This window comes from Micromys minutus (genome assembly GCF_963924665.1).
Source record: "Micromys minutus genome assembly, chromosome: 5".
NCBI lineage: Eukaryota > Metazoa > Chordata > Mammalia > Rodentia > Muridae > Micromys > Micromys minutus.
Window position 1 is genome coordinate 51,765,206 of NC_137974.1, and position 15,872 is coordinate 51,781,077.

Here is a 15,872-nt window from a genome sequence, read left to right on the forward strand (position 1 = left end):
TGACTCACTCCCCACCCACTCCATCCCGTCTGGAATATTCCAACTGTACCCTAAAAAATTTTTAATGCATTCTCGAACTTGGCTTTTGGCCGGGAGAGAAGGAAACAAAATGAAACCTATATGAGAAAAGAAAATCGAGAACTACACAGTCGTTGGAGCCATAGGTATTGGAGATTTCTTAGATAGATGATTCAATAAGAAGTAGGGTGCATTTGCCCACCAAAAAAAAAAAAAAAAAAAAAAAGTATTCTCAGTCTGTCCTTCTTCCTTCTGTTTCTACCCATCCCCTATCCTTCAGTTGATACAATTATAGAAAATGAAAGAAACAAACGAACAAAGAGAAGGGGAAACTATGGAGCAAGAAAGAAAAAGAAAAAAAAGTGTATTTATCATATATTATTATGCAACAAATTTTGTGAGCTATAATAATATCTTATAAATAAATTAATTTAAAAAGGTTTTACTTTCTTGTCTATTTTCTTATAACTTTTTTTTCTTTTTCCTCTCTCTGTTAGGATTCTGTAAACCCCACCCCTCAGTTACCTGGCAATAACCAAGAATGCTCTGCCCCAGTTACCTGACACTATAAAAGGGGCTGCTTGCCCCCTTTTCTCTTGCTCTTTCCCTCTTGCTCTCTTGCTTTCCTACCCTTACCCTTTCTTTCCCTCTTCCCTTCCCCCAACTCCCTCCATGTGCTCATAGCTGACCTCTCCTTCTCTATCTCTCTACTCTTCTCTCTCTCTGCCTCTAGTACCCTCTTAACTCCCCCATGACCTGAGTAAACTCTATTCTGTACTATACTGCCATGTGACTGGTCCCTCAGAGACCAACATGGGCCCCCCCAAAGGCATCTCCCTTGCCCCCAGGCCTTGCCACATCTCCATGGGCCATATCCCCCCACTCTCTTCATCCTTTACCTAACATTGGTGCTGAAACCCGGGATGTCATCTTTTAACAACTCCTCCTCCCCCTCTCCTGAGCTGAGAACCACCAAACCTGGGGCCTCGACCCCCTTATAAAATTTTTTGTGTATAAATGTTTTGGCTGTGTGTATACAAATGTACACGTGTGTACAGGTGCCATCAGAGGCCAGAAAGGTACATCCTGGATGTTGGAGTTCTAGGCAGTTGTGAACATGGATGCTGGGAACTGAACCCAGGGCCTCAGTAAGAACACTAGGTGCTCTTAACCACTAAGCCATTTCTCCAGCCCTCAGATTTCTTGTTTTATTTGTCCGTCTGATGACTCCTTTGAGGCTTTGACAAAGTGTCCCCAGTCATCACCTAGGAAGAGTTATGTGAAGGAAAAAAAGGCAGCTCAGAACACTCAAAATTCCCCAGAAGCTCTGCTTCCTTCCTTGGACACCTGTCTCCAGGCTCCATCTTGATGGCTTCACTACTGTGCCTACACAACACTCTCTGCCTGGAAAGCTCCCTGTCAGGAATAGCTCTTTGCTCTTCACAGGCTTTTACATCATCAAACCACTGCTGATGATTCGCTGACCATATCCTTGACTGACATGTGACTCCATGCTGGAAGAACTTTGTCTTGTTACAGCTCTGTCCCTCAAGATAACCTCAGTGCCATCTCTGATTCAGGCTGAGCTAAACACCTGTTTGGTGAATAGAAAGAAATCTAAGAGCATATGTGAGTCAGGATGTCCAGTCTTGCACTGGCATATGAAGGCATTTTAGAGACTCCTGAAGAAGCAGAGCTGCAGGAAAAGAGCTGAGTGCCTTCTATCCACACGTTGCACAAGGCACTCAGCTCATTGGCATGACAACAGAAAAATAAAAGGCTTTGGAAAGGCAGAAATCTCACTTCACACTAGGTACTATGGCCCATAATTGAAATGTCAGCACCTAGATTCTAGGTCCTAAAAGGTAGAGGCAGGAAAGTCAGTTTAATGTAAGCCTCAGCGAAACAGGATGGCCAGCATGGACTACATAAGACAATGTCTCAAAAAATAAAAATCAGAAGGCTGGAGAAATGGCTCAGTCATTAAGAGTGCTTGCTATACTTCCAGAGAACTCAAATTCAGTTCCCAACATCTATGTTGGACATCCAACAGTTTGCAACACTACACCTCCAGTTCAAAGGGATCCAACAGTCTCTCTGGCCTTTGTAGGCTCCCACACTCATGTGCACATATTCCTGCACAGACGTGCACATATACAAATAATTAAAAATAAAATAAGTCATTTAAACAGTAATAGGAACTCAACATGATGGTTCAGCAGAGAAAGGCGCTTGCTACCATATTGACAACCTGAGTTAATCCCTGACAACCCAATGTGGGAAAGACAAAAGTGACCCCCACAAGCTGTTCTCTAATCTCCACATGTGAGCCATGACATGTGTATACGTGCACACACACAAGTAAGTTAATATAAATACATAAATAAGTAAGTAAATAAATAAAATGTTAAAATCTCACCTTGAATAGGTAGAAATAAACTTGTTTGGTATCTGCATCTTCTTCTTTGTGGACGCAGGTAAAGAGGTACTCCACATCCAACACAATTCCCAGGAGTCTGTTCATTTCCTCCTCTGACACATTCTCCAAGTGGGAAACATGAGCAGCTTAGGGTGAGACCAAAGGAAGAGGTGTAAGAAGTCACAAAATAGTCATAGCCATCATCCACAGTGAAACAGAAAGTTATTACCTAGCATGATGGGACTAACCTGCAACCCTAACCCTTGGCAGGCTGAGACAGGTAGAATACAAATTCCAGGCAATTGTGAACTACAAAGCAAAGTGCCAAATACAAAAACATGAAATAGTGCAGCCATCAAGATGGGTCAGCAAGGTAACACGCTTGTCACACAAGCCTAATGACCCAAGTTCAATACCCAGAGCCCACAGTACAAGGAAAGAACAGATAACAAGACTCTGTCCTCTGACCTCCTCACATGTGCCATAGCATGTTCACACCTACACACACACACACACACACACACACACAATAAGTAGCCAAGCACAGAGGCTGACAGTGAGCTGGCTCAGTGGGTGAGGGTATAAATATTCAAGATTAACAGCCTCAGTTCAATCTCCTTGTCTCTCACTGTAGGAGAGAACCAACTCCAAACAGTTGTCCTCTGCCTCCACAAGCACACTGTATCACTCTCGAGCGCACACACACACACACACACACACACACACACACACACAAACAGGCATACACACACGATAAACTAAAATTACAGAGGCCAAAGCAATCTTTGTAATCTTATCTTAATAAATCCATTTGAATTCACAAGCATCAATACTACATCTTTGCATTATCAAGTTCAAAAGGAATCGATGAGCTGGGCACAATGGACGCCTGCTATCCCAGAATGCACTGGGAATAGCGGATGCTTGCTATCTCAGCATACAGGACACTGAAGCAGGAGAACTGACGGTTTAGGAAGAGCCTGGATCACTGAATAAGACTCTGCCTCAAAGGGTCCGGGATTGGGACAAAGAATAATGGTATACACACATGAAAATGCATCACAAATCCCATTACTTGCATGCTAAGTAAAAACTATTTATAGTAAGAAAAGCCTCATTGGTGCTCCCATGTCTGATTTGATGCTGCTACAAATGGTCTAGACTCTACCTTCCCCAGGCTAGCATACCTGTAACCATACAGCATGTGTCTTCATATGTCACCACACTAAATATCCCTGTGTCAGATTAATCACTAAAGATGTTCATATTGAAATTTACTAGTTTTTATCTTCCTTGGGGGGGTGTTGCTTTATTTGTTTAAGACATCGCCCCACTAAGCACCCCTGGCTAGCCTAGAATTCACTATGTAGACCATTTTGGCTCTAAGCTCAAGAAAGATCTGCCTGCTTTTGTTTCCATCTTTGCCTGGTGTGTGTGGTGTGTGTGGTGTGTGTGTGTGTGTGTGTGTGTGTGTGTGTGTGTGTGTGAGAGAGAGAGAGAGAGAGAGAGAGAGAGAGAGAGAGTGAGAGAGAGAGAGAGAGAGAGAGAGAGAGAGAGAGAGAGAGAGAGAGAGATGACCAGTTTTAGTGGTGAGAAAATATTTAAAATCCACTCTCGTGGCAGTTTTTAAACATACAATACATAAAAAGTTAAAGAATCATTTCTTTAACTTTTAAAAGTATTCATTCATTCATTCATTTATCCTTTTGTGTGTATGTTTGCCTGAATGCACGCATATACATCTGCCTGTTATTGAAGGAGTCCAGAAGATAGGGTCAGATGCCCTGACACTAACATTAGCAAACATTTGTGAGCTGAGAATTGGACCTGGGTACTACTCTATTACAGCAGAAAGTCCTTTCAATAGCTAAGAAATTTCTCTCGCCCCAAGAACGACAATGTCTTAAAAAGCATGCCTTCTTAGGACTGGTATGGTTTCACAAAGCACTCACTTAGCGTGCAGGAGTCCCTGAATTCAATCCTCAGCAGCTATGCAAATAAAAAAAATAAATAAACTTAAAAAAAAAAGAAAAATGACTGCATACATCAAAGTCTGCTTTTAAAAAGACTAAGAAGGCTGAATATACCGCTCAGCCGTTTAAAGGACAGATTGCTTTTCCAGGACCCAGATTTGGCTCCCAGCACCCACATGAAGGCTCATAACCAACTGTAACTCTACTTCTAGGGGATTTGATGTCTTCTGGCCTCCACAAGCACCAGGCACACTTGTGGTGCTCAGACATATAAAAAAGCAAAATAGCCATACATAGAAAATAAAAAAATAAATAAAACGATTTTTAAGTAATCAGTGGTTCTTTAGGTCAACACAAGGTGCTTACCAGTGCAGAGTTTTGCCTTGCAGTTAGAGGGTGGCACCCCTGGGTGCTGGCATCAGTAGAGGGTGACTGAATGCCTAGGGTCCAGAGATAAGTCTAATATGCTTGATTCTAACAAACAGCCCCTAAGAAAGAGAAGTGTGCCATAAATGTGAACCCCGAGCCCTCCCAGATATTGATGTGTCTGAACAATTTACATAAAGGAACAAGGAGAGAGTAACTCAGGCAAGTGATCTTAGGATCTCATAGAGATGTGGGTTCTTTAGACTTCCCTGGGAACAAAGCAGGCAGTCTGGAGTTTAAGAAAGGAATGGTTGAATCCTGATGGAGAGGAAGGTGAGGACAGCTGTCATTTCAGAAAGACTGTCACGTTGTCTTAGGAGTCCAATTGACGTTTCTGGTGTTGCCCTTATGTGCTGGAGATAGGGAAGCTAAAGGCTCCCAACAGACTGACATTTGAAGAAGCTAGCTGGTGATGGGATCAGTGAGGCACACACTTACACATGCAGAGGCTTAGGTGATGGGATCAGTGAGGCACACACTTACACATGCAGAGGCTTAGGTGATGGGATCAGTGAGGCACACACTTACACATGCAGAGGCTTAGGTGATGGGATCAGTGAGGCACACACTTACACATGCAGAGGCTTAGGTGATGGGATCAGTGAGGCACACACTTACACATGCAGAGGCTTAGGCGGGAGAATGATTAGCACAAGGCCAGGCTTGAGTGGCAACAACAACAAAAAGCATTTCTGCAATTAACTGATGTAAAAATTTTAGCCTATTTATTTCCAAAATGAGGTCTGTGCCCCAAAGGCTTCCGACTGACATCAACTGACTGAAAAAAAACCTTAGAAAAAAGTGACCTAACATTGTTCAGAAGTCTAATTCTGAGTACATTGTCAAAAGTGATAGGGTCACATACTGTAGTCAAATAACAAATAAAATGCACTTATGTCATTGCTTATTACCTTTTTATTTTATGTATTTATTTATTTTTGGAGACAGGCTTTACCTATGTAGCCCTGACTGTACTGGAACTAGCTCTCTATACCAGGATGGACTTGAACTAACAGAGATCCACTTGCCTCTGCCTCGTGAATGCTGAAATTAAAGGTCTGTAACACCATGTCCTTATCTACACACACACACACACACACACACACACACACACACACACACACACATATTGAGCTTGATATGAAAACAAGGCTGATGACGAACTCACAGAAATCTGCTTGCCTCTGACTCCCAAGTGCTGGCATTAAGTGTGCACCACCACACCAGCTTTGAACAGTGACTTTTCTGTGTATAAACGCTTGTAATTTGACACCCATGCAAATTTTGTATAGTCATAGAAATGATAGAAATGTAATTAGTTCCTTTCCAGAGTGTTGTTTAATTTATTTTCTCAAGTCTTACAACATAGCCCCAACTCCCCTAGAAATTGCTTTGTAAACCAGGCTAACCTACTAGCCTCAAACTTGTGGCAATTCTCCTGCCTCTGTCTCCCAACTGCAGGAATTACAGGCACACACCTTGATGGCCCGTGTTTTGGGATTGGCTTTGGCCTTTTCCCCCCTTGGCAATGTCTCACTGTGCACTTCATTGCCCTGGCTGGTTTCAACTCTATAATCCTGCCAAGTTCCAGCTCCTGCAGAGCCTGGCTGGGGTGTGCTATTTTAAGGTGTGGTGAGTACTTCCTACCCCCTCAAGAAGTCTCATGCGTACAATGTAGCCGTGATGTCGGGGGATCTCCTGGCCCCTCAGCACTGCCCTTAGTGGGTGTATTCACACAACAGACCTGGAGAACAGTAATGACTGCGGGTGCTCTGTTGGCTGACTTCAATTTTGTTCCCCTGCTTTGGTTTCCTTCAGACTGGAATTACGACAGTGTGCCACATCCAGCTAATTAATTTTAATACATCTGAACTTAATAGTCAAGTCTACTGGGCCCTACTTTAATTCAAATAGTTTTCCAAAAGCCTGTTACAAAATATGAATGTAATTATTGCAAATTGGACAGGGATACAGGAGGCTGAGACAGGAGAACCATGAGGTGAAGCCCAGCCTATGTTATATAGTGAGACCTGCTACAAATTTGAACAATAATTTACTCAAGACTGGGTACACCTCTTTACTGGTTCTTTGTGAGTTTCACATCATGCACCCCAGCCTTTGCTCATCTCCCTGTCTTCTCATATCCACCCTTTGCCCTTGCAACTCCCCCCAAAAAAAATTTAAAAAAACATACAAACAACAAAAGTAGAGAAAATATTTTTTCGTGGAAGCTGTAGTATATCACAGTGTGCCCCACAGTGTATGCCCTCTGTCCACACATCTTTACTTGCAAACGTTCAATGCAATAAGTCATTGGTCTGGTTCAAGATCTCTGGCTTCTCTGACACCATCAGGACTCCTTACAGTTATTCTGTTGTTGCCCTGTGTCACGGAGATCCTGCAGCTTTGGAATAGCAGCCCTGGTCCTTTCATGAGTCCCAGTCACTCCAATATGACATAGATTTTGGGGTAGGCCCTCTCAGAGCCTACTATCAGAATGGGTCAGGACCTGGGTTAAAGCAGAGCTGGTCACTCCATCGGCTCTCCCTTATCAGTACCACCAGCATGAGCTCTGCTGTGACTAGGCTGCCCAATGCCACCACTAGCAGAAGGCGGGGTCAACTCTCCCAACTCCCAACAGAGTGGGGGACAGGCACTGAGCTCTAGCTCCCTGGGTTATCTCACCTGCCCCCCACCACCAGGCTCAGCTCTGCTGTGCGGTCCAGGCGAGGTCCGGTGCCACTTCTCTCAAGTGCTGCAGCTGATGAGGGGCAGGGTTAGCTCTCCCAAGCTCATGACCCTCTGGACAGCTTTTTCAACTGCTATAGGTGTCAGGGTGGGAGTCACCTCTGTGCCCGTGCTACCCTATGGCAGACCAGTGGAGAGGTCAGCTCTCCAACATATGCCGTCATGAATAGTTCACCCATACCCAGGAAAGCGTAGGGCCAGCTTTCCTGAATGCTGCCAGTGGTTAGAAACAGAGTCAGCTCTCCAAGGGTGCTGCATCCACTGAGTGGTAGGACAAGTTCTGCACAGCCTCTGAACATCTAAGTAGTCTCTGGCAGCTGTGCTGACAAAGGACATCCTAATGTTCTCTAGTGATAACATGAGCCATGGACATTGATACAGACTCCTGCCACTGCGTGGTCACAAACTCAGACATGGCTCCCAATGGTAGCTTGGGCTGGTCCCTCACCATGGTCCCAGGTGGCAGGGCTGACCATTCATAACAGGCTTCTCCTCTTCACCCTCGAATCTCCAGCTCCATCCCTCTTCGTGGTGCTCAAGGGCTGCACTTCTCTTTCTCTCCATCTAACCACCATATACTCGCACCCTGATGGCTCCTGCTGGTCACAGCTCCGACAGGTCCCTGAGTGATATCCTCCATCCACTCTGAGGGCACATTGGCAAGCAGGTTCTCTATGGCCCACCTGTGCCATGCACTGGAGGGCAGGTCTGTGCGTGGCGTGACAATCCTCCGAACTCTGTCTTTATTCTTCCAAAGTGTGTTGCCTGGATTGGATTTGGTTTGGTTTTTATGAGTCGTAGGCATAAAACAGCTTTGGCTACCAAGCCAGGCATCAAGCAAGGATGAACAAAGGATTGCCATCTGTTCCGCACCAATATAAAAACAGTACCAACACCAAGTGTCTCTTTGCCCATTACCAGAGGGGGACTGGCTACATCTTAACTCCTATGAGACAATAATCCCTGGCAGTCACATGCCCCAGTGTCCGCCATGTGTGGAAGGTAAAATGAAGAGAAGAAGCACCTCAGGGGTCAGGGGAACCAGACATCTTGTGAACTCTCTCTGGGAGAGTGTTCTTGGTATCTCTCAATGCTAAGTCACATTACAAACACCAGAGTGCCATGGGGTGCCTGCTGTGTCCCCGCTGCTGAGAATCGCAGTGGCTGTTACTCACTGGGATCCATAGCTCACTGTGTGCTGTGGCCCTTGCTAAGTTCCACTACGAACACTCACCTGACTTCTCAGGGCTAGCCTGTCAATTGTTTTGAGACCTGCTGAGCTGAAAGCGTGTCTCTGATCCTTTGCACCAGAGGCAAGCAAAACATGTCTAACCAATCTGAAAGGAGCACAAATCAGCTTGTTGTAGTCAGTGTGGGGTCTCTAGTTTGTTAGTTTTGCTTTATGAAAAAGGGGTCTCATCATGTAACTCTCACTGGCCTAGAACTTAATAAGTAGGCCAAGATGGACTTGAACTCGGAGACCTACCTAGCTGCCCATACCTCCTGAGCGCTGGGATTAAAGTCACACATGTGCTACCATACTACTTAGAAATACATTTTTCTCTTTAGATAGAAGAGGTAAAATTAATGCCCACAATGTTCAAAAGTTAGAAAATTAGCACCTGCAAAGGAAACTGTTAACATACTAGTGGGCGAAAATCTGATCGTTTAAAGACTGTTTCTCTTTCATAATCACAAATTTGAGATGGAAAAGAGGAGACCTAAGAGTCAGTGGCCATTAGAGGATGGCGGTTAGTGGTGATGGTCGATGAGAACTCAGGAGAACCAGCTTTCAGTGTCCCCACAACCACACAGAGAACGCTAAAAGGAAACACTGTGGTGGCCCAGAATTCCAACACTTGTCGGGCAGGGAAGGTTCAAACAGCCCAGGCCAACCTGTGCTATCTAAGAGCATGTTTTTAAACTAAGACAAAACATCAAAAAACCAAACCAACAATAAACATCAAGGTACAGGAAGAGCTAAGGAAGAAGTCCTGAGGAGGTGGCTCCTGTGGTTAAGGGTTTCCCAAAAGCCTGGAGCCAAGGCTTTTAGGCAACTACAACAAACAGTGAAGGGGAGCTGAGGGTCTGCTCAGAGCATTCTCCTCTTCTTACACACACAAGCATGCACACACATAAACACAATAAATAAACATTTAAAGTAAAAAAGAAGACCAACTGTGGCTATTAGTCAGTGTGGGGGTATGAAGGTCTTGCTCCAGTCCTATTTCTGATGCCAGGCCCCCAGGCATTAAAAAGGGTAAAAAAAAAAAAAAAAAGGACAAAGTCTACTTTACCCATACATTAACTTATCTCAAACGATTAGTGTTGTAACATACTCCATATTTGAAAAAGAAGAGAGCCCATAGTCTCAAATGCTTCGATACTTGGTAGAACGGCTTGGGAAGGATTAGGTGGTGTGGCGTTGTTAGAGGAAGAATGTCACTGGGGTGGGCTTGAAGTTTCAAAAGACACTCCACCTTCTCCTTGCAAATCCGGAAGTGTATTCTCAGCTGTTCCTCCAGCTGTGCCTTTGCTCCGATAGTATGGTGTCTAACCCTCTAAAACCGTAAGCTTTCTTTGCCTTAGTCATAGTGTTTTATCCAAGCAATAGGACGGTAATGAAGACAATTACAACTAGTTTACATTCGCTTCAGGAAGTCCATCTTCAAAATAAGTATTCATTTTATACCTGAAATATCTATCAGTGAGTCACATTTAAAGTGCTGTTAGTCACACAGTTCAGTTTTACACACTGTACCCACAGAGCCTAAGCTATGAAACCACATCTGTAAGTCAGTGGTGCTCAATACAGCTAACCCCCTCTTTCCCCCTCCCTCAAATATTACTGAATGTAAAACTATTTACTAGTAAAGAAATAAACCCAATTCTACCCACGGAATTAAATATATCCTAAACTGCAAGCACCAGTCAGCCTTTAATCACAGTTCAGAAAAACAACCAGTAATATTTGTAATCATAAACAGGGAAGCATCCAGCATGTCTCTAAGAACACCTTTATTTCCTCTACAAGTTCTGGCATTTTTAGGCTTGGGAGGATAAGAATTCCCTGGCATAAAACAAAAGGAAGGCATGCGGTCTGGGCAAGCAAATCTGAAGCTGGGGAGGCAGCCTTCGGGAAAGAAGTGCCGTGCAGAAGAACAAGAAACCAAGTTTCCTGATCCAGCCTGCAACCCTGAGGGGCCCTGAGACCTGCACACTGGCTGGACTCACTTTTAGTGTGGCTGAAATTCAAAGCCGGTGGTCATGACAGTGTTCACTTCTAATCCCTGAACTTGGGAGGTGAGAAGAATAGAAAGAAGTTCAAGGCCATCCAGCATTACACCAGACTCTAGTTCAAGCAAACAAAATACTTCATTATGCCTTATTTTTCAAAGAGCATATGCACCCCTCACCCGCCTGTACTGTCTTTTTAGTAGTAGGAGCTGAAGCAAGAGAGTAGTGATAACAAAACAAGACTTTATTTAGAAGCAATCTCTACTTTCTCAGAAAGCAGATAGACTAAACAGATGAACATAATATACAATAACAAAGAACTGTCATTTGCACTGAAAATGTCAATTGAAGCTGATTACACTGGTGACTGAAACAGTGGAAAAACAAGAAAAAAAAAAAAAAAAAAACAAGCGTCATCATCAACATCATCCAAGCATGTGGTGGCACATGCTTGCAACCTCAGAATGGAGAGGTGGAGACCTCGAATCCTGGGTATCCCAGAGACCCTGTCTCAAAGAGAAACAAGGTAGTTCTGGGGTGGGGGTGCCCCCTGCAATCCCAGTACTCTAGAGGCAGAGGCAGGTAGAATTCTGCCAATTCCAGGCCAGCCATGACTACAAAATGTGACTTTGTCTCCAAAAACAAATAAAAGAAGCAAAGTAAACAATGGGGGTCCTGAAGAAGAACACCGAGGTTGATCTGAACTCCACATCCCTGTACACACACACACACACACACACACACACACACACACACTTCCTTACAAAACTGAAAACTAAAGGCTGGAGAGATGGCTCAGATGTTAAGATTAGCTCCCGGCATTCACATAGCAGCTAATAACTGACTGTAACTCCCGTTCCTGGAGATCCAATGTCCTTTTCTGGCCTCTGAGGGCACCATGCACATAAATACATACACAAAAGTAAAACACTCGTACATGTAAAATAAAAAATAAACTTATTTTCAAGAAAGGCTGACAGTTTATCACTAGTGGAGTCTGACTGTTCAGAACAATAAACTCCAAAACAAAAATTCCAGCTATGTTTGGTCACACTGCATATCTCTTGTTTTCTGGTCTTAAAACCTGGCTTCTGTATAAATGCACAGCCTTCAATAATAAATGTTTTGTTTAATCAAGACAGAGTCTCATTCATGCAACTCTGATAGCCTGGAACTCTCTATGTACACCAGGCTGGTCTCAAACTCACAAAGATCCACTGGCCTCTGCCATGTGATGCTGGCATCAAGATATGTGTCCCCTCTCCCAGACAATATTTTCCTTTTTTGTTGTTGATGTTACAGGCATAGGTGGTGTCTTAGTTAGGGCAAGTCTTATGAAGGACATTTACTTGGGGCGGGCTTACAGCCTCAGAGGTTCAGTCCATTATCATCGAGGCCAGAGCATGGCAGCATCTAGTTAGGTGCAGTGCAGGAGGAGCCGAGAGTTCTACATCTTCATCTGAGGGCTGCTAGTGGAACACTTACTTCCAGGTAGCTAGAGTGAGGGTCTTAAGCTCATACCCACAATAACAAACCTACTCCAACAAGGCCACACCTCCTAATACTGCTAGGTGGCCATGTCTAGCTTTTATGTAGGACCTTCAAGTTTAAACTCAGGCCCTCTTCCTCTCATAGGGAATATACTTATCCACCAAGCCATCTCCTCAGCTTTCTGAACGATTATTTTCTAACTCTTGATTGAATGTTCTTCTTATCTGAACAGATTATCCTGCTTCCAAAGATGTAGAAGAGTCTCCATAAAAGACAGTCAGGATTACTTGTTTCTTAACAGAGTTCCCTAGTTCACAATTTGATTAGCAAAAATACAGCATATGCTAATGTATCTCCATGGTGAGGCAAGAGGTAAGACCCTGCCTCAATACATAACTTAGATATATGATAGATGATAGATAGATAGATAGATAGATAGATAGATAGATAGATAGATAGGGTGGAAAGGTGATTACCTAGTATGAATGAGGACCCAGATTCAACTTTCAACACCACACACACCCATGCATGCACGCAAACAAAGATTAAATGAATAAAGAAGTTGCTAAAAATACCCTGAAGATAGGGGTGAAGAGATAAGAGTGTAGCAGGGTTTAGGTAAAACAAACAAATGTTGGAACTGGAGAGATGGCTCAATGGTTAAAAGCACTGACTGCTCTTCCAGAGGTCTTGAGTTCAATTCCTAGCAACCACATGGTGGCTCACAACCATCTGTAATGAGATCTGATGCCCTCTTCTGGTGTATCTACAGTGTACTCATACATAAAATAAATAAATCTTAAAAACAAACAAACAAATGTTAAGGGACATAAAGTGGCCGATGGGTCCAAAGTTGTTTGTTAAGCAAGTTGATGTGTATCAGCAAGTATATATGATTCTATTTTTTTAAGCAGGAGAAGAAAAATGGTGTAATCTCACAAAATGGCTTTCTAGGACCCTGACAAATGAGTAAACTAGTGGTCTAGCAAGATTCCCACAAATTCTTGAAAACATATAGACCATTCCACTTAAGAAAGTGATGAGAAAAAAATCTTTACCAACCCCACATTTGATAGAGGTCTAATATCCAATGTATACAAAGAATTCAAAAAGTTACATGCCAGAGAATCAAACAATCCTATTAAAGAATGGGATACAGAGCTAAAAATTCTCATTTGAGGAATATCTAATGGCTAAGAAGCATCTAAGGAAGTACTCAACATCCCTAGTCATCTGGTAAATGCAAATCAAAACAACCCTGAGATTCCACCTCACACCAGTCAGAATGGCTAAGATCAAAAACTCAAATGACAGCAGATACTGGCAAGGATGCTGAGAAGGAGGAACACTCCTCCACTGTTGGTGGGGTTGTAAACTGGTACAACCACTCTGAAAATCAGTCTGGCGGTTCCTTAGAAAATTGGACATAGTCATACCTGAAGACCCAGTTATTCCACTTCTGGGCATTTACCCCAGAGATGCTCCAACATACAATAAGGACACATGCACCACAATGTTCATAGCAGCCCTATTTATAATAGCCAGAAGCTGGAAAGAACCCAGATGTCCTTCAGTAGATGAATGGATACAAAAATTGTGGTACATTTACACAATAGATTACTATTCAGCTATTAGAAACAATGACTTTATGAAATTCCTAAGAAAATATATTTATCTAGAGAATATCATCCTGAGTGAGGTAACCCATTCACAAAAGAACAGACATAATATGCAGTCACTGATAATTGGATACTAGCTCCAGAAAGCTCTGAACACCCCAGAAACAACTCACAGGCCATAATAAGCTCAAGAAAAATAAAGACCAAAAAGTGAAACCCTCAGTCCTTCTTAGGAAAAAAGATAAATGTATAGCACCCTCTCAGAGTGTGGTACATCTGGACCTTAAATCACTAATAATCCAAGAGCTAAGAATATAGCCTTGTGGCAATTTTTGGTATTCAAAGATCATTATGCTAAGAAATGAAAACTAACTCACTGTTTCCATGTTACGTTCTGTCCTACATGTACTTTATGCTTATGGTAACTAGTGGGATTTCAATGCATGCTATCAAACCTCTAGAAGAATTAAGTACTGACAAAAATATTTTCATATAATGTTATGCCAAAATGCCTTTAAAAATCTGTATATGTATCCCCTTTTTTAAAAATAAAGTTGTAAGAGAAAAAAAAAAAACTAAAAAAAAAAAAAAAAAAGAAAGAAAGAAAGAAAGAAGAGAAAGTGATGAAAGGAGTGATGGTGTATTCCCAGTTCGAAGACAATTCAGAAAATTGAGGCAGGAGAATCATGTCTCTGGCCTCTGAGGTCTCCTTTCTCTGACAAAAAGAAATAAATCAAAAAAGTGTAGGTTGTCTTTTACAGAGGTGGTTCTCAATCTGTGGGCCATGACCCTTTGGCATCAAACGAGTTTTTCACAGGGGTCTATATCTCCGCGGACTGTATTAAAGTGTTGCAGTTTTAGGAAGGTTGAGAACCCACTGCTTTATAGTGTTCAGTTTTCTAGCCTAATCAAATGGGCATGTCTCCAGGAAAGCAAGCCATGGTGCACTGAATATTGAACAGCTGTCCCAACCTTTGGGAAGGGCAACTTGTCAACATTCCAACAGAGAGCACTAATTGAACTCAGTAGGTTACAGGGAACAGGAGAGGACATGGAAGTAGGACATGCATCTGGGGAGTTGGGAGAAATCAGAGGAAGAGCTGAGATTGAGTATGTTTTGAATTGTCAGAGAGTAAATAAAATATACTTAAATGAGTATAAAATTCTTTTAACTTAATCTCAGGGTAATCTTAATTTATGAACAAGTTAATTCCAGGTGTGAATTTTCAAGTATAAAGAACATGAAGCTGTCTATATAGACACACACAGACATACATGTACGTGCACACACATGCGTATATACCCTGCTGGACTGTAACTCAGTAGTATAGCACTTACCTAATTGATACAATGTCCTCAGCTACATTGCTAGCACTGAGAACCAAAAACTAAAGTAACTGCATACTTATTTTTCCATTCTTCACGGTATGTTAGAAAATAAAGGTGCTGCTGCCAACACACGTTCAGAGACAGGAAAAGAGGCCCAGTCAGCAGGCTTTTGTCACTTGCACCATTTCTGGGCAACATGTGTGCTCATGTGCACAGAATAGACAATTACCAGCTCAATAAGAAGCAAGATCTTTGGTTTTTAATGGCAATTGATTGGGGATAATAGGATTTCCCTATCAATATGGGCACAACTCAGCCCAATCTTGAACTCCACCGTTAACTGCATCATATTTCCCATGTGATGGCACCCAGTCTATTAACTCACAGATGGGCTATAATATTGGCATATTATAAGCTAAGACATCTCTGGAACCTTTGGAATCTTTGCTTTGCGTTGCTTAAAACCACCACAGACATTGGCCTCAAACAAATGTTTTTGTACTGAAAGCATTTGTCTTTTGATCACAGCTTGGGTGATTTTTTGACACCAGCTCAGTCAGCACAAGGAAGCACTTATCAGTGTTTTGCTTTTTTCTGAGAGATTTCGGTTCT

General features: G+C 42.7%; 1 protein-coding gene across 1 annotated transcript in view; it reads right to left on the bottom strand.

Moving 5' to 3' along the window:
* KAT2B (lysine acetyltransferase 2B) overlaps window positions 1-15,872 on the bottom strand; it is an 89,852-nt gene that overhangs the window by 41,245 nt on the left and 32,735 nt on the right. Inside the window, exon 3 of the mRNA XM_080916963.1 lies at window positions 2,438-2,583. Within this exon, the coding sequence (XP_080773089.1) occupies window positions 2,438-2,583 (146 nt within the window). The remainder of the gene's footprint in view (window positions 1-2,437; window positions 2,584-15,872) is intronic.